The 18,378-nt window shown below is 49.7% G+C and overlaps 1 protein-coding gene across 1 annotated transcript; it reads right to left on the bottom strand.

The window, feature by feature from the left end:
* Positions 1-4,639: 4,639 nt before the first annotated feature.
* On the bottom strand, positions 4,640-9,776 carry MVB12A (multivesicular body subunit 12A). Its single transcript, XM_003413028.4, has 9 exons — positions 9,609-9,776; positions 9,381-9,479; positions 9,161-9,257; positions 6,696-6,822; positions 5,927-6,046; positions 5,740-5,846; positions 5,524-5,585; positions 5,158-5,214; positions 4,640-5,003 (listed from the first exon to the last, which is right to left on the bottom strand). Exons 1-9 carry the CDS (start codon positions 9,696-9,698, stop codon positions 4,941-4,943), a joined length of 822 nt encoding a protein of 273 aa, XP_003413076.1. The 5' UTR covers positions 9,699-9,776; the 3' UTR covers positions 4,640-4,940.
* Positions 9,777-18,378: the final 8,602 nt, after the last annotated feature.

Genomic DNA, 18,378 nt, shown 5'->3' with positions numbered 1-18,378 from the left:
TTGTTCGCTCGAGTTTTTTGCAGTGTTATTCACAACAGCCAGAAGATGGAAACAACCCAAGCATCCATCAACAGGTGAATGGACAAACACCTTGTGGTCCATCGATACAATGGAATATTACTCAGCCGTAAAGAGAAATGAAGTCCTAACATACACTGTGACATGATGAACCTCAAAAATATGATGCTTAGTGAGAGAGGCCAGACACAAAAGGCCACATAGTGTACGATTCCATTTATGTGAAATATCCAGAACAGGTAAATCCATAGCCATGGAAAGTGGATTAGTGGTTGCCTAAAGCTTGGGAAGGAGCCCTGGTGGCTCACTGGTTAAACACTCAACTGCTAACTGAAAGGTTGGCGGTTAGAACCCACCAGGGGCTCTGTGGGAGAAAGACCTGGTGATCTGCTTGTGTAAAGATTACAGCCTAGAAAACTCTATGAGGTGGTTTTACTCTCTAATTTAGGGTCATTATGATTCGGAATCCACTCAAGGGCACACAATGAGCTTGGTGGAGGGGGAATGGGGATTGACTACTAACAGGTACAGGGTTTCCTTTTGGGGTGATGAGTATGTTCTTGGAACAAGACAGAAGTGGTGGTTGCACAACATGGTGAATGGACTAAATGCCACTGAATCGTGCACTTTAAAACAGTTAAGTCTATGTGAGGTGAAATTTGCCTCAATTTTGAAAATGTAAGAATGTGCTCACTCTTGGGCTGGTGCTGGTGCAGGCTCAGCCGCTGCTGGGAAGTGAGCACCTCCTTAAATTCTGTGCCCTGGGCACCTTGCACCTCACCGTAGTCCAGTCTCTGCTCCTTCCCCTGAGACCTCAAGCTGAAGTTCAGCAAACTCTGAAAGGTTTCGGGAGGCTCCTGGGAGCGCTGCCCACAGCCTGGCCAAAACCCAGCCCCATTCAGCCTGCCCTGGACAGGGAGCTGAGCATCTTTGTACAGAGCAGAATCAGGTGGGAAGGGATGAGGCAGGCCCGGAACTGGAGCCAAGCGTTCAGGTCACTGGTCTCAGAGGAGACACATGATCAGGGTTTGGCATGTTCCAGGACAGCCCTGGTTCAGCAACAGTCATGGGACCTGCACCTCAGTTTACCTTCATAAAACAGGAATAACAGCTCCATCCCCAAAGCACAGCCAGAAGGACCAAATAGGAAAGGGTACCAAGAGGTCCCTGGATGTGGTAAATGGTTTCCACACAAATACTAACTTAGATGTCGGTAGTTCAGACTCATGTAGCAATGCCGTGGAAGGAAGGCCTAACAACCTGCTTCTGGAAAGATTACAGCCAAGATAACCCTATGGAGCAGTTCTGCTCTCTAACACCTGGGTCGCCATGAGTCAGAATTGACTCGATGGCAGTGGGTTTGGTTTTGGTTGGATCGTCTCAATTATTCCACAGAGCAGCTATCAGCATTCTGGTGCATTTTAGGGCATAGTCAATGTCTTTCAAAGATCTTATCTTGGTTTGGGGTCTCCAGAACCAGACCCTGAGATGATTTGTGAGCATGTGCTTTATCTGGGAGGTAACCCAAGGAACCCCCTGGGGGGTAGGGGGCTGAGACAGGGAAGAAAGGAGAGCTGTAAGAGGCGCCAAACACTGTAGGCAACAGGGGCTCAGTTTGGCTGGGGACTTCAGGGAGACAGCGTAGAGCACACACCTCAGAATGGTCCCACCCCAAGGGGCGAGGAAGCTGGGCTGTTTATTCACGTCCAACCTAATTTGCATTTCCTGGAAAACAGATTCCAGGATGAGGATTTCAGGGCCTATGGGGTATCTGAGAATTGATCCCAGGAAGTCCCCCTGGGGGATGGGGAATTGAGACAGGAAGGAAAGGAGCCCTGCAGGGAGCGCCAAAGAGCGGATAATGCCATGGGTAACCAGGGCTCCAACCCAATGGGGACCTCAGGAGCATACACTTCAGAGTAGCCCCACTTCAGGGGCAAGGGAGCTGGGGCATATATCCTCTGATTCCCATCAGGCATTGGTGAGAGCTGCTTCCGGGGCTGTTAACTCCTTGAACTTCCTGCCGTCCCTATGCTGGGGTGGATACACTCCTGCAGCTAGAGGAGGCCCTAGGCAGAGTTCCAGGTGTTTGTCCTGAGTGACCTTCACCATGCAGAGATGGTGTGGAGGTAATGGGGGGCACAGGAGGACACATACAGCGTCCAGTACTCCAGATACGTTCCATTTTTGCAACAGCAGGCTTAAGTGGAATATTGAAAGCACTTAACCACACTGTGTATTGATTTTTGAAGCTACTGGCTTTTGGATTCTGACCATGTGCCAAACACCATGCCTGACCCACACACTCATCAGCTCTAGGTGTTACCATTATTGTCCATGATACAGCAACCAGTGTCAACCCAGAATGTAAATGGAACGGAAGGTAATGGCTCGAGGCAGGCACTGATTTGGGGGCAGAGAGCGGTGGGGACCACAGCTAGGCTCTGCAACATTTGAATGCAGGAAGTGTGAGGTTACTGGGATTTGCTCCATCCACCCTGCTTGGACCTCGGCTGCAGAAACCTCCCAGCTGCAGAGGCCTTTCAGAACTGAGAGGTGTTTTTTGCAGTGGTCTGTAGGGGCAGCCAAGAAACACAGCCCCAAGGCCCCATGATGTGAAGACTTTGGCAGTTTCCATTGTAAAGACGGGGAACCTGAAACTCACAGAGGTTAAGCCACTTGCCCAGGGTCACCAGCTAGTGAGCAGTGAGGAAGAGAGAGGGTATTTCTGCAGAAAGACCCACTTGGTACCCAGCCCCCCTGTGTTGCCTCACTCTCAGCACCCTGGACCCAGCAAAAGGCAGGAAGGACCAACACCCTTCTTGGACAGAGGGCTGTGGCAGCCAGAAGCCTATTTCATCCTATGTCAGGTCAGCCTGGAGCATGGTGCCCCAAACTACCCAGTCCTGTGGGGTCTAGGACCGATGTGGCCTTAGTCAGGGCTGGTGCACAGCTCCCTGGAGGGAGGGGTTACATGCAGAAGGTGGGGATGTTACAACACTGAGTGATGGTGGCAGGATGGTGCTCTGGGGGCCTAGTCACACAGGGCCACCCTGGAAAGTGATCGGAGCCGGTTTGGGGTGGCCAGGATGCCGGCAGGGAGAACAAACAGCCTTTGCTTCCCGTAGGTCAGATCAGGTTCTGCAGTGGCGCCAGGCGGGTGGGGAAGGGTCCAGAAGGGAGGAGTGCAGGGAGACACCGGATGCAAGGTGACACACAGGCGGGAGAAAGGAGGGGGGGCCACACACCCACCCACCTCAGAGGTAAATGGGTGGCATCTCCAAGCCAGCTCAAGTCTGGGGAAGCGTACGTTTTGTACTGTCTCCCCACCCTAGACTCCCAGGATGGGGCTGTGAACTCCCTCAGACCCTCTGTCTCCCACTTCAGACCCCCAAGGCAGGGCTATGTGTCCCCCGACAAAGCCCCCAGGGCAGGATCCTATCCCCCTCAGACCCCCAGGTCAGGGCCCTGCCTCCCTGCTCAGACCCAAAGGCAGGGCTACATCTCCCCCCTCAGCCCCCAGTATAGCGCTGTTGGACACAAACTCCTGGGTGGTACACACTCACACACACCCCCACATACCCCCACAATGGAAAAGTAATGTACAGAACAGCCTAGTGGTCAAGCGTGCAGGCTATGGGTTGAAATCCCAGTTGCGATCTTAACTTCCCCTACCATAGTTTCCCTATATGGTAACAAAAACAAGCCTTCCCTCCAGGCTGTGTGTTCTGTATGCAATGTGATATAACTGGTGACTATTTATATGGCTTGAACTGTGTATCCCCCCAAAAGATATGTTCATGTCCTGACCCTGGTACCCATGGAGATGACCTTGTTGGGAAACAGGGTCTTTGAAGATATTATCAGTTAGGTTAACATGAGCTCCTACTAGAGTGGAGTGGGCCCTAATCCTATCTGACTGGGGTCCTTCCTTATTCAAGAGAGACAGGGAGACACAGGGAAGAAGGCCATGTAACGACAGAGGCAGAGATTGGAGTGATGTGGCCACAAGTCCAGGAATGCTTGGAGTCACCAGAAACTAGAAAGAAGAAAGGAAGGACCCTTCCCTAGAGCCTGCAGAGGCACCGAGGCCCTGTGGACACCCTGAATTTGAACTTCTGGTCTGCAGGGTGGTGAGAATAAACCTGTTGTTCTAAGCCACCCAATGTATGGCCATTTGTACAGCAGCCCCAAAGGACTAATATACTATTACTGTTAGTCACTGCTATCATTCCCAAGGGGCCCTGGTGGCGCAGTGATTAAGCATTTGGCTGCTAACCCGAAGGTCAGTGGTTTGAATCTACCAGCCACTCCTTGGAAACCCTATGGGGCAGTTCTACTCTGTCCTATAGGTTCACCATGAGTCGGAATCGCCTTGGCAGCAACGGATTTTTCGGTTTTATCATTCCCAAAGGAAGGCCAGGACTGGGTCATCTCTGCCATCAAAAAACGCTACCCAGTCACTCTCAGCCTCAAATTCCCCTTTAGTACACTGGGAGGCCCAACACGCTGCCTTCCCTTGGCCTGCAGGAGCTCTGTGATCCCCTCTCCCCCACCACCAGGGTCCCCCAGGTGTGCGGGTGGAGGGGGTGAGGTCCAGGCCAGGATCAGGACTCTAGAGGGCAGGGCAGCAGTGTTTATTGCCGGAGGACACGCCTCCTCCCAGCACCATATAGTTTGACACAAATGACTTGAAGGCACTGGTTTCTGTCTAACCCCACCCCTGCGGGTGGGGGCCCAGGGGTAGAAGTCGCCTCTGTCCCCTTTGTCTCCCAGTAGCCTCGCCCCACCCCCTCCTCCAGGGCTGGGTTGACAATGGGGCTCCCTGAGTGCTGAGACACCGAGGTTCCCAGGAGGCTCCACGGCCAGGCTGGGGGCACTGGCTGCAGTGTCAGGCAGGGGATCCCGGGGTGGGCGAGGGGCTATGAGACGCTGGGGGGCAGGCGGGCAGCTGCCGTCTTCTCCACCACAAAGCCGTAGTTGTACTGTTGGGGAGGGGGTGTCACAAAGTGAGGGAGGGGCTGGGGATGAAGGGAAGGCCACAGGGAGTGATGGAGGAATGGCAGGTAATGGGCGGCCAGGGAAAGATTAGGGTGGGGGGTGTCCCAGCACCTGGCCCTCTCCTGCCCCAGCACCTACCTCCTCCTCAATGTCTGCCAGTGACTTGATGGTCAGGTCAGCAAAGGCAGAGAAGGCCTGGTGGGCAGAGGCAGATCAGTCTTGCATCCAGAACCCACCTTGCCACCCGCTATCTCCTCCTCTCCAAGGAAGCTCCCCACCCAGCATCTGCCCCCTCCCCCGCCCCGCCTTGGACTCCACACTACCTCAACCCTTTCCCCAACCCAAGGAATGTTCCAGAACCTTTTGTGAAAATTATGTTCCTCAAATACCCCGTGTGGCCCCAGGTGCAGAAGGCCCAGTATGTGTGCCAGAAGCTGCTGAATATGGGGTGTAACCCCTCCTGGATCCCCTGTGCCTAGGACAGGGATGGGGGAGTAGACTCACCAGGGGGCCACAGCTCTTGCCCTCGAATCTGGGGTGCAGCGTGAAGGGAACCCCATCCATGGCTGAGGAAAGTATGGGGGAGGGAAGACACTGAAGTGCTTGTTATCCACCTGCCCTGGGGGGCCACCCGGGCATCAAACAGGCATCATTTGAATCTTGGCTCTGCCCCTTCCCAGCTATGTGACCCCAGGCCTCAGTTTCCCCTCCTGCACTTACCTGAGATGCCATAGAGGCTGGAGCCCTCATAGATGGAATCATTCCTCCGTAAGGTGGACGTCCGTGAGCCTAGCCGCGAAAGTGTCCGCTCTGGGAAGCTGCCCTTGCTGTGGAGATGGGGTGGCTCTGGTCAGGCCTGACGTACCCCCACCCACTGCAGCCCCCACCCCCACGCCCTGGGGCTCACCTGGGCTGGCCCGGAGGGTCCAAGGAGAGGCCCTGCATGTCCCGGCTGAGCCCGCGGGGCTTGGGCACTGGCCGCGGGGCCTTGGCCTTCTTGCACCAGATGGCAAAGCCACCCATATCCCTGGAAAGGAAGAAAAGAGGGAGGGAGTGTGGCCAGTCCAGGTGGAAAGGCCCGGAAGAGAGGGACCTGGACTAGGGGCCGGGGGCCCACGTTCCAGTGTACAGGCAGGGTGAGTTCACCTGGCAGGAGGAACCTGAGCCTCTGGCTGATCCATTATTCTAGGGATATTTGTTTCAGCACCTCAACCCACACCCTAAGCACATTCTCTTGCTGTTAGTTGCTACTGAGTCAACTCTGACTCACCGTGAGGTGATCCCACGTGTGTCAGAGTAGAACTACTTCATAGGGATTTGAGGGCTGTGACCTGTCAGAAGCAGATCACCAGGTGTTTTGTTGTGGAGCCACTGAGTGGTTGGAACCACCAACCTTTTGGCTAGTAGTCGAGTGCTTAGCCATTTCAGCCACCCAGGGACTCCTAGCAACACAATATCTGATGCTTAATGCTGGCGCCCATCACTATTCTAGAACACACCAGCTCATACACTCCTCACAATGGTCCTATGAGACTGGGACAATGGTCTCATTTTTAAGACACAGAAACTAAGAGCTGATGGCAGGGACAAGAACTCGAGGCAGTACCTGAGGGCCAGAGAGGCCCATACAGGAGTTTAGAAGGGCGGGAGGGAGGCTGGTGGCTGGGGAGCCCTACCCTACTCGTAGGTATCCAGGCACCGTCTTGGTCTTCCCGCTCAGGCAGACGTCAAACACGGCCGTGTCTGCAGCCCCCAGGGGCACCAGCTTCACACACATGCGTTTCTTCTTGGACACTGAGGCCCCTGGGGTGGGTCGGGGAAGTGAGAGAGGGAAGCAGGGAAGGGCAGGAGTGCCCAAAGAGGGCTCCAGATAGAGCTTGAGCCTGCACAGCTACTGGAGGAGATGGGTTAAATCAAGAGTGGTATAAGCATAGGAGGGGGCACCAAGCAGCCATTAGGAGTCATTACCATTTCCCATTGAGTTGACTCCAATTCACAACAACCCCGTGTGTCAGAGCAGAGCTGTGCTTGGAGGATTTTCAGTGGTTAATTTTTTCAGTAGATTGCCAGGCCTTTCTTTTGAGTCGCCTCCAAGTGAACTCAAACTTCCAACCTTTCAGTGAGCAGCCCAGCGCATAAGCTATTTATTCTACCCAGGGACTCCTTAGGACAGGCTGATCTTTGGTGATGTGGACAGGCATTCATGGGGCAGCCATGGACACCACAGTGAGGATGCCCAGCCAGGTGTCCGTCCTGGCACTCCAAGCCTCACTTTCCCTCAGTCCTCTAACCCAGAGATTGACCAGCCACGGGCCACGAGCCAAATCCAGCCCAAAACCTGCTTTTTAATGTCCCAGAAGCTCAGATGGTTTTTATATTTTTGTTGTTAGCTGTGGTCAAGTCGGCCCCTGACTCCTAGCAACCCCATGCACAACAGAAGGAAATGCCGCCTGGTTCTGCGCCATCCCCGTGATCAACTGCGGATTGGACCATTGTGATCCACAGGGTTTTCACTGGCTGAATTTCAGAAGGCAATCTTCAGGCCTTTCTTTCCGGACCTTCTCAGTCTGGAAGCTCTGCTGAAACTTGTCCAGCATCATAGCAACATACAAGCCTCCACTGACAGACGCACGGTTGGGCACGAGGTGCACTGGCCAGGAACTGAACCTGGGTCTCCCACATGGAAGCAATAATTCTACCACGGAACCACCACTACCCGCTTTACACTTTTAAAGGGTTGTGTCTTAGTTACCTAGCACTGCCATGACAGAAATACCAGAAGTGGATGGCTTTAACAAACAAATTTATTTTCTCATAATTTAGGAAGCTGGAAGTCCAAATTCACAGCGCCAGCTCAAGGGGAAGGTTTTCTCTGTCAGCTCTGGAGGAAGGTCCTTGTCTCTTCAGCTTCTGCTACCTGGCTCCTTAGAGATTTCCACGTGTGGCTTGGCATCTATCTTACCCCAACTCTGCTCTTTTGTGTGCTTGTTTAATCTCTTTTATATCTCAAGAGACTGACACAAGATACATCCTACACTAATCCTGCCTCATCACATAACAAAGACAAGCCATTCTCAAATGGGATTATAACCACAGATATAGAGGTTAAGATTTACAGTACATATTTTGGGGGACATAACTCAATCCACAGAAACTCTGGTGGCGTAGTGGTTAAGTGCTACAGCTGCCAACCAAAGGGTCGGCAGTTCGAATCCACCAGGCGCTCCTTGGAAACTCTATGGGGCAGTTCTACTCTGTCCTATAGGGTCGCTATGAGTCAGAATCAGACTTGACAGCACTGGGTGGGCTGGGAACTCAATCCACAACAAGTTGTAAAAGAAAAATCTCACGGCAATCCCAGATGCGCAGAGCAAACTCCTCCACACGGTTTTCAAGGATGTGACCTTTTGGAAACAGGCTAGGCAGGTCTGCTTTCTGAGGCACCTCTGCGTTGGTTAGAACCGCCACTTTTTTGGCAAGTAGTTGAGTGCTTAACTTTGCACTACTCAGATGCCTGGTCACAACCTTAAAAACCCTACTCACCAGTTTTACTAGGTAACACATGGGATCTCCATGAGTTGGAATCGACTAGATGGCAACTGACGATAACAACAAAAAAGAAAGATAAAGTATATGCAACAGAGACCATCTAATCTGCAAAGCCTAAAAAAGGGCTATTACCTAGCCCTTTACAAAAAATAGTATCAACTTCCGTATCAATAAATATATCCCAAGAAATCAAACAAAGATGATAGGATCAGGCTGGGAGATGAGATGGTTCGAAAGAGGAGTGGTCAAGGCTGGGACCGGCATGGGTGGTCTAGAGGAGAAGGAATTAGCTACGTGAACAGGAGGGAAACAAAGAGCGTTTCAGGCATGGGGTACTGCGCGTGCAAAGGCCTGAAAATGAAAAAAAGAACTGCGCGGAGGCTCCATTTGGCCACGGGAAAAACTGACTGACCCTTACTCTGAGCCAGAGACTGTGAGAATCGCACAGTTCAAACCAGGGCAGGAGACATCGCACCGCCCCAGAATACGGTTGGGCCAGCCCCCTCATCACCCGGTACACCGAAGGGGCTCCCAGCCTGGGCGTAGAGGACGCGCGCCTGTCATTCCTCCCCTCCCCCGACGCAGGTCTTACTGGAATCCTGGGGGTCGCAGACCGGGGAGAAGCCGGGTGGAAGGGGACTTTTGTCCACCAGGACCTGGATCTCGGCCACCACGTTCTCCTGCGGGTTCTGGGGGACACGGCGAGGGTCACAGGCCGGGGCGGGGGGGGGACAAAACGCCCGCATCAGGCCTCGCGAACAGACGGGAGCGGCGGGCGGACCCCGGAACCCTCGAGCGCGGGCGCCCCCTACCTCGAGGCTGCCCAGGGGGCTGAGACACAGAAAGTAGCCGGATTTCTGCGCGAAGCTCTTGCTGAAGCTGGCCGGCGTCCCCTCGACGGTGCAAGAGATCTGCGGGGTGGGCACAGGTCAGCTCCAGGTTCCCACCCGGAACGCCGCCGCCTCGACCCCCATTCAACCCAGTTCCCCGATGCTGCCGCCTCAGCCCCAATTCAACCCCCGCCCCCCGACGCCGCGCACCGCGCTGAACCCTCGCGGCGGGGGCGCCGAGGCCGATGACCAGGCCAAGCCGGCCAGAGGCGCCGAGTCGTTCCCGGGCCCCGAATCCATCCTCCAAGCCGAGCGCCGAAGGTTGGAGACGGCCTCTGACCCAGGAGCCGCCGCCCGACGGCCTAAATCCAGCGACGGTCCGAACTACAACTCCCAGAGGGCCCTGCGAGGGCGGTGGCCCCAGAGGCTTGCAAGTGCACATGCTCAGGGAGACACCACCCAATTGCGTGGGCACACGGAGCCACTCCCCTCATATGTAACCCACGTGCGCCCGTGAGCAACGTTTACGGAAGAAGTCTCTCTTCTTATTCGCCACTAGCAAGTTTAGCCGGACGTATCGTCACAGCAGAGCGCCAAGGGACGCGCTCCCTGACTACATTCCCCAGAATTCCTTGCGGCAAGCTTGGCGTGTCCAAGTTTAATTGTGATAAGTGAGGAAACTAGTTTTAAGAAGCCTATCCAAAGGCAGTTAGCATGGGGTATACAACTTTTAGTTTAAATAACAAAAAATATAGGTCACCCATGAGCCACGAAACCTTGAGCATAACTTGAGGATTTGTTCACAGGTACATTAAAACTAACCTGTTGCCATGGAATCGACCCCAACTCATGGCCACCCCGGCGTGTCAGAGTGGTACTGTGCTCTATAGGGTTTTCAGTGGCTGATTTGTCAGAACTAGACTGCCAGGCCTTTCTTTCGAGGCACCTCTGGATGGACTCGAACCTCCAGCCTTTTGGTTAGCTGAGCGAATTCACCATTTGCACCACCCAGGGACTTCTGTGAGTCTTAAAAAGTGAGGTTTGAAAGTATTTAGTGGTAACACGCTTTCACAATCCTTGGGGGGAAATATGGAAAATTAGGAAACAATATTTTCTACTCTTCACTAGTTTCCAGTTTTGTTTTTTTTTTTACAATTACTTAGGGCATGGGAGCTGCCTGTTTTTTGTATAACCTGTGACCTAAGGATAGTTTTTATGTTTGCAAATAGTTGGTGGAAAACCAAAGTAAGAACTTTTTGTGACACTTGAAAACTATATGAAATTCACGAAATGAATTTTGTCATGGTGAAGTGAACGTCAGTGCCAGTAATACCCAAAAACAAAAACCAGTCGCCATCCAGTTAACCTCAATTCCTGGCGACTCCATGTATGTCAGAGCAGACCTGTGCTCCATAGGGTTTTCGAGGGCTGAGTTCTTAAAAGTGGATCGCCAGGCCTTTCTTCTGAGGTGCCTCCGAGTGGAATCAAACTTGAAACCTCTCGGTTAGCAGCCGAGTGTCTTTGCCCTTTGCACTACTAGAGACAATCTGGTGATGAGTTACAGAGGCAAACACCCTGTGAGTTCCCCTTGAAGTGCTCGTTATTCTGCTGACTAAGTGGAATGTGCTCTGAACGACAACCCTCTACCATGGCTAGTAAAGAGACCAGAGACTTAGAAAGCGATCCTGACTGAACAGAAGGGCTCGGGACATGTCTGCAGCAGATCAAGGACACCCCGTAGCTGAAATGTCTTACGGGGGGGCATGAAGTATACTGCCTAAGAAACTAGTGCTTCTGGGACCTGAGAAACTGAAAAGGAGTTGGGAAGAAAGCAAGAATGTCTGTGATTCACCCTGAGACACAGCTGCCCACTCGCTGCTCTCTGCAGGCGGCAGGCAACGGATTAAATTCTGGACTCATCCCTTTTGGGAGAGTGAGAGCCAGGGACACATGCCTTCCTTCAGACCCAGGAACCCCCTTCTGGGAATCCAGCCTCAGGAAAGAATGTGATTGAATCCAACACCTAAAAAAAAAAAACCCATTGCCATCAAATTAATTCTGACTCATGGCGACCCAATATGTTACACAGAGAACTACTTCATAGGGTTTTCTTGGCTGTAATCTTTAAGGAAGCAGATCGGCAGGCCTTTTTTCCATGGCGCTACTGGGTAGGTTCGAACTGCCAATCTTTGGGTTAGTAAAACCAAAACCAAACCCGTTGCCATCGAGTCCATTCCAACTCATAGTGACCCTATAGGACAGAGTAGAACTGCTCCATAGAATTTCCAAAGAGTGCCTGGTGGGTTTGAGCTGCGACCTTTTGGTTAGCAGATGTAGATCTTAGCCACTATGCCACCAGGGTTTCTGTTTTTAGGTTAGTAGTCAAATGCAAACCATTTTCGCCATCCAGGGACCTATATTCAACATCTACCAAGGAACCCTGATGCCGCAATGGTGAAGCACTCACTTGCTAACCAAAAGGTTGGTGGCTTGAACCTACCAGTGGTACCATGGGAGAAAAGACTTGGTGATCTGCTCCAGTAAAGATTACAGCCTAGGGGCAGTTCTAGACTGTCCTATAGGGTTTCTTTGAGTCCGAATCAACTCCACAGCACAAAACAACGAAAACAAAGAGCATTGGTGGGTAGCTGGAATGTTCTCAACACTGACAGGTGACTTTATCTAATCATCAGGACCACCCAGAAGGAGCTGTGATCAAGTACGTCCTACAATGAAAACAGAGCCTTAGGGGTGAAGAGCTGACACAGGGCCAAGATGGGGTCTGAACCCAAGTACACATCCCTCTGAAGCTGTCAACTAATAGGTTCTCGTCAAGCAGACTAGTGAATTGAAGTCAGCCAGACACAGGGTTGGAAGAACAGAAAGGTTTTTGTTTATTCACAGTTTGCAAACTAGGAGACAGGCAGGATCTCATGACCTAAGGCTGCCAGCTCCCTGAACCAGGGCAGACTTGCTCCTTTTATAGGGTGTGACATACATATGCATGAACAGTGAGGGGGAGGATCTTCAGTCTTTGGATGCGTGAACAATCTGCATAATTTTAGTCAATGAATTTTTGCACATGGCTTTAAAAATATTGCACACAGCCCTGAAAAAGTGGCGATGGCTCCTTACTCCCACCCCAGGAAGGTCATATAGCAGGCAGATTCCGAGTCAGCTTCGGCCTCTTGCCAGGAGAAGACAAGAAATCTGGGGATTCAGCCAATGATGGTGAAGTGCTGTAAATGTTGAAACAAAAATGTGGCAAGAGTAGACTTTTCTGGAACACAACTATTAAGGGAATGGTTAACAACCCTTTTAATAACCCTTTCATAACTGCCTGCTTCACCTCGAGGGCAGGGTCCTCACCCTTGGTACTGCTGACATTTGGGGTTGGATCATTCCCTGGGGTGGGGGTTGTCTGTCCTGTATATTATAGGGTGTTGAGCAGCATCCCAGGCCTCCACCCATTCAATGCCCGCAGACACCCCCTGCCCAATCGTGACAACCACAAATGCCTCCAGATATTGCCACATGTCCCCTGGGCCAAAATCACCCAGGTAAGAACCACTAGAATAGACAGATAGGGCTAAAGCAGGCTTTCCCCGCCACAGTACTGCTGATGTCTGATGTTTGGTTTGGAACATTCTCTGTGGTGGGGGCCATCCTGTGCACTGTAGACTGTTCGGCAGCATCCCTGCTTTCTACCCAGTAAATGCCAGTAGCACCCTCTATTAATACAACCAAGAATGTCTCCAGACATCACCAAAGGTTCCCTGGCAGGCAGAATCTCCCCCTTCCTCCCTGTGAGAACCCCTGGCCTAGAGCCTTTCCACAAGGTTCCCAGGTGGCTCAAACTGTTTGTGCTCAGTGGTAACCAAAAGGTTGGCGATTTGGAGCCACCTGTTACCGGCATAAGGTTCTTGCCTCTCACAGGTCAAGAATGAGCGGGTAAGGCACGTAGTTTTCCACAGGAGCAAAGCTTTATTGAAGAGGCTTGCAAGCGGAGACAAGGAGGGCCTAGAGCAATGCTTATCCCCATCTCACAGAACAAAAGACCGCCAGAGTTTTTAAAAGTTCTTGGGTGGGAAAAGATTCATGTTTATTCGCAGGCACAGGCAGGGATATGTTAACTAAGGTGCGTGAGCAGCAGCTTTCCAAGATGGCTCCTGTCCCAGAGGCCTCTGGGATTCGTAGCAGGACTTATTATGTGGTGTCGCGCCTGCACAGTCTCTCACTCCCTGGGTTCGATTCCCTGGCTGGGGCTGTAGCCCCTCACTACCCCTGGTGGAAGGTCACACAGTGGTCACAGGTGGATGTTCTGTGCATGTCCCTGGGCCTGGTTTTCTCCAGCTGCTTCTGAAAGCTAACTTTAAAGAAGTTTGTGTGCTATTTTTAGATATCCTGCCCCATTGTTCTGGGGATTGCCTTTGTTTCTGAGCCCTGGCCTATTTCTTATTACTTTGTTTGCAAATCTGGGGCCCCTCTGTTCTCTGTCTTACTAAGTCTCTAGGTTCCACACTCAACCCCCTATTACCTCCCTTATAAAAATTACCTCCCTTATAGCATAGCCTATTTCTCTTTTACTTGCTTCTCCTCTAACCACACCAGTCTCTTTGCTATTTCTCAAACAGGCACCCTCCAATCTCAGGGCCTTTGCTCCTTGTCTTACACCCAGTGGTGCTGCAGAACAAAGTCCTGTCAACCTGCTTCCATAAAAACAACAGCCTATGGAGGAGTTCTACTCTGTAACACACACGGTTCAAACCACCAACTTTTGGGTTGTGCCACCCAGGGACTCCAGAACAAAAGGTACAAAAACCTAAACATTTCAACTTGTCTGTTCAACAGGGTCTGTTTAATGTCTGAATACAAACTTCGGAGCAAGCAGATAAATCAAAACATGTATGCCTGCAGAAATGTTTTTGTGCATACCAGTGAAGCCAGAGGAGACAAGGATTTCAACAGGGGAACCCGAGGTGGAAGCATCCAAACCTCTTTAACTCTTTTCGAAGAGCCTCTTTAACTCCATCAAGTCTGGAGAATAAAAACAATTTTGAAACACCTCAGTATCCCACTACCACATGTCTGTCAGTTTGTCATACTGTCGTGGCTTGCGTGTTGCTGTGATGCTGGAAGCTGTGCCACCAGTATTTCAAATACCAGCAGGGTGACCCATAGTAGACAGGTTTCAGTAGAGCTTCCAGACTAAGACAGACTAGGAAGAAGAACCTGGTGGTCTACTTCTGAAAAAACTGGCCAGTGAAAACCTTATGAATAGCAGCGGAACACTGTCTGATATAATGCCAGAAAATGACCCCCTCGGGTTGGAAAGCACTCAAAATATGACTGGGGAAGATCTGCCTCCTCCATGGAGAAGGACATCATGCTTGGTAAGGTAGAGGGTCAGCGAAGAAGAGCAAGACCCTCGAGGAGATGGATTGACACAGTGGCTGCAACAATGGGCTCAAGCATGACATGGGTTGTGAGGATGGAGCAGGACCAAGAAGTGTTCTGTTCTGTTGCACATGGGGTCACTATGATTCAGAATTGACTCGATGGCACCTAACAAACAACAACAATGTCCCCAAATAAGGTATTATGTCAGTACAATCAAATATATGCCATAGGTTAATGAACAGAAATAAGACAGCTGAGTCAGAAAAGCATGACTTTTTCCTTTAATGTCCCCATATTATCATCTCAAGAAATTCCTGGGTGGTGCAAACAGTTAAACACTAGACTACTAGCCACAAGGCTGGCAGTTCAAACACACCCAGAGGTGCCTTGGAAAACAGGCCGCGATCTGCTTCTGAAAGGTCACAGCCTTGAAAACCCTTCAGAGCAGTTCTGTGCTGACACACATGGGGTCACCATGAGTCAGAATTGACTCGATGACAACTAATGACAACAACATTATCATCTTAGCATTAACTGTTGTTATGGATTGAATTATGTCCCCCCAAAAATGTGTATATCAACTTAGTTAGGCCATGATTCCCAGTATTCCCTGGTGGTCCTCCATTTTGTGATTGTAATTTTACATTGAGAGGATTAGGGTGAGATTGTAACACCACCCTTACACAGGTCACCTCCCTGATCCAATGTAAAGGGAGTTTCCCTGGTGTGTGGTCTGCACCACCTTTTATCTCTCAAGAGATAAAAGGAAAGGGAAGCAAGCAGAGAGTTGGGAACCTCGTACCACCAAGAAAGCAGCACCAGGAGCAAACCACATCCTTTGGACCCAGGGTCCCTGCACCTGAGAAGCTCCTCGACCAGGGGAAGATGGAGGACAAGGACCCTCCAGAGAGAGAAAGCCTTCCCCTGGAGCTGACACCCTAAATTTAGATTTGTAACCTACTGGACTGTGAGAGAATAAATTTCTCTTTGTTAAAGACATCCACTTGTGGTATTTCTGTTAAAGCAGCACTAGATGACTAAGACAACCATAAAAAGAGAAATAGGTGCTCCCTGTTTCTAAACTAGCCTCTCTTCCCCACTTCACTTTCCCACAAAGGATGTTCCAGAACTTTTTTGTCAAATTAAATTTGCCAAAGCTAACAAAGAGCCAAAGCTGGAACAATATGAGCCAGAAAATAAGTAACCTAAAGTATAAAATAAAGTTCATACCGATACAAATAAGTAATTGAAAAAATAAATAGAAGAGACAAGTCTCCCATGCAGAAGAACTCCAAATCATTTATGTAGCTACTCTGCCCTGCACCACCCATCTGTCAGTCAGTGTGTTGTACTGTTATGCCTTGTTTGTTGCTGCGATGTCACGCTGGAAGCTATGCCACCTGTATTTCAAACACCAGCAGGGTCACCCATGGTGGACAGATTTCAGCAGAGCTTCCAGGCTGAGACACACTAGGAAGAAAGACCTTGCAATCTACTTCTGAAAATCAGCCAATGAAGACCATATGGATCACAAAAGAATATTCCCCAATTAGACTCAAACATGTAAACTATCGTGAAAAAGGCACAGGACCAGGCAATGTTTCATTCTGTTGTACACTGGGGCCAACTAGCCAGCAACTGACAACAACAACACACCACAATCGAGGAGGGGATGCATAACTCCTACCCTTAAGTGAGGGCTGCACGTGGTGACTTCCTTCCTGAGAGAACAGTATGGAAAGTGGGGGAAAGAGTAATTTTACAGTAAAGAAACCCGACAAACACACCTCAACTAGGTCATCAGGGTCAACATCAAAAGTGATAAGTCATGTTGGCAGTATGTACCCTGGATATGGAGTTAAGCCCTCGACTACTAGCCAAAAGGTTGGTGGTTCCAGCCCACCCAGAGGTATCTCAGAAGAAAGGCCTGGCAATCTACTTCTGAAAGGTCACAGCCTTGAAAATTGTATGGAGCACAGTTCTGCTCTGCACACATGAGGTCGCCATGTGGTGGAATTGACTGACAGCAGCTAACAACAACAACCCTTGATAAGATGTGATAAGAACAGCCTTTGTGGTTTCCTCTCCAAAACCCATCACCTCAGTCTAGTCATACGAAAAACGTCAGGCAAATCCCGACAGAACAATCTATGAAACTCCTGACCAGCACCCCTCAAAACTGCTAAGGGTGTTAAGAACAAGACAGTCTGAGAAAGTCGGAGGATCCTCAGGAAATACGATGACTAAATGTCATGTGAGTCCTGGATGGGATCCTGGGATAGAAAAAGGACATTAGGGGAAAACCAAGGAAACCCGAATATTATTCTGAATAATAGGTCCCAGGCTGGCGCAAACGGTTTGCTCTCAACTAACCTAAAGGTTGGTGATTGTTATAATGCTGTTGAAGTAGAAATTAATAACAGAAACAGCAAGGGAAAAAAACAAATATATGGAAACTGAACAACACCTTGCTTAAAAACTTCTGGGTTACAGAAGGAATCAAGGATGGAATAAAGACACTCATAGAATCAAATGAGTACAAAAACACACCTTACCAAAACCTTTAAAAAAAACCTTTAGGACACAGCAAAAGCAGTGCTTAGAGGTCAATTTATAGCAGTAAATGCACACTTCCAAAAAGAAGGGCCAAAATCAAAACATTAGTGCTACATCTCAAATGAATAGAAAGAGAGCAGCAAAAGAGGCTCTTGGTCACCAGAAGAAAGGAAATAATAAAGATTAGAGCGGAAATAAATAAAATAGAGGCTAGAAAAACAATTGAATGAGTCAACAACACCAAAAGTTGGTTCATTGAAAAGATCAACAAAACTGACAAACCATTGGCCAAACTGATAAAAGAGAAATAGGAGAGGAAGAAAATAACCCAAATAAGAAATGAGATGGGTGATATCACAAAAAAACCCAACTGAAATAAAAAAGATCACAACAGAATACTATGAAAAATTATACTCCAACCAATTTGAAAACCTAGAGAAAATGGGCAAATTTCTAGAAACACACTACCTACCTGAACGAACACAAACCAAGGTAGAAAAACTAAATAAAAGAAGAGCCTGAAGAGGTTTAAAAAAAAAAAAAAAACCCTGGCCCAGATGGCTTCACTGGAGAACTCTACCAAACTTTCAGAGAAGAGTTAACACCAGTATTTCAAAGCATAGAAAAGGAAGGAATACTCCCAAACTCATTCCATGAAGCCAGCATAACCCTGAGAGCAAAGCCAGGCAAAGACACCACACACACACAAAAAAATACACACCAATTTCCGTCATGAACATTAGACACAAAAATCCTCAACAAAATTCTAGCCAATAGAATTGAACAGCATATCAAAAAAAAAAAAAAAAAAACCATCATGACCAAGTGGGATTCACACCAGGTATACAAGGATGGTCCAACATTAGAAAATCAATCAATGTAATCCATCACATAAATAAAACAAAAGACAAGAACCACATGATCTTATCAGTCAATGCAGAAAAGGTATTTGTCAAAAGTCCAACACCCATTCCTGATAAAAACCCTCAGCAAAATAGGAATAGAAGAGAAATTCCTCAATGTA

Source organism: Loxodonta africana, chromosome 3, assembly GCF_030014295.1.
Source record: "Loxodonta africana isolate mLoxAfr1 chromosome 3, mLoxAfr1.hap2, whole genome shotgun sequence".
Taxonomy (NCBI): Eukaryota; Metazoa; Chordata; class Mammalia; order Proboscidea; family Elephantidae; genus Loxodonta; species Loxodonta africana.
The sequence above is the reverse complement of the archived record's forward strand: the minus strand, read 5'-3'. Positions and strand labels throughout refer to the sequence as shown.

Excerpts from the sequence above, each read along its gene's own strand:
- MVB12A (XM_003413028.4), bottom strand. The coding sequence starts at position 9,698 with ATGGATTCGGGGCCCGGGAACGACTCGGCGCCTCTGGCCGGCTTGGCC. Across the intron at positions 6,823-9,160 it reads CTGCGACCCCCAGGATTCCA|GGGCCTCAGTGTCCAAGAAG; the intron begins GTAAGACCTGCG and ends GACCCACCCCAG. Across the intron at positions 6,047-6,695 it reads CCTGGATACCTACGAGTAGG|GGATATGGGTGGCTTTGCCA; the intron begins GTAGGGCTCCCC and ends CTTCCTTTCCAG.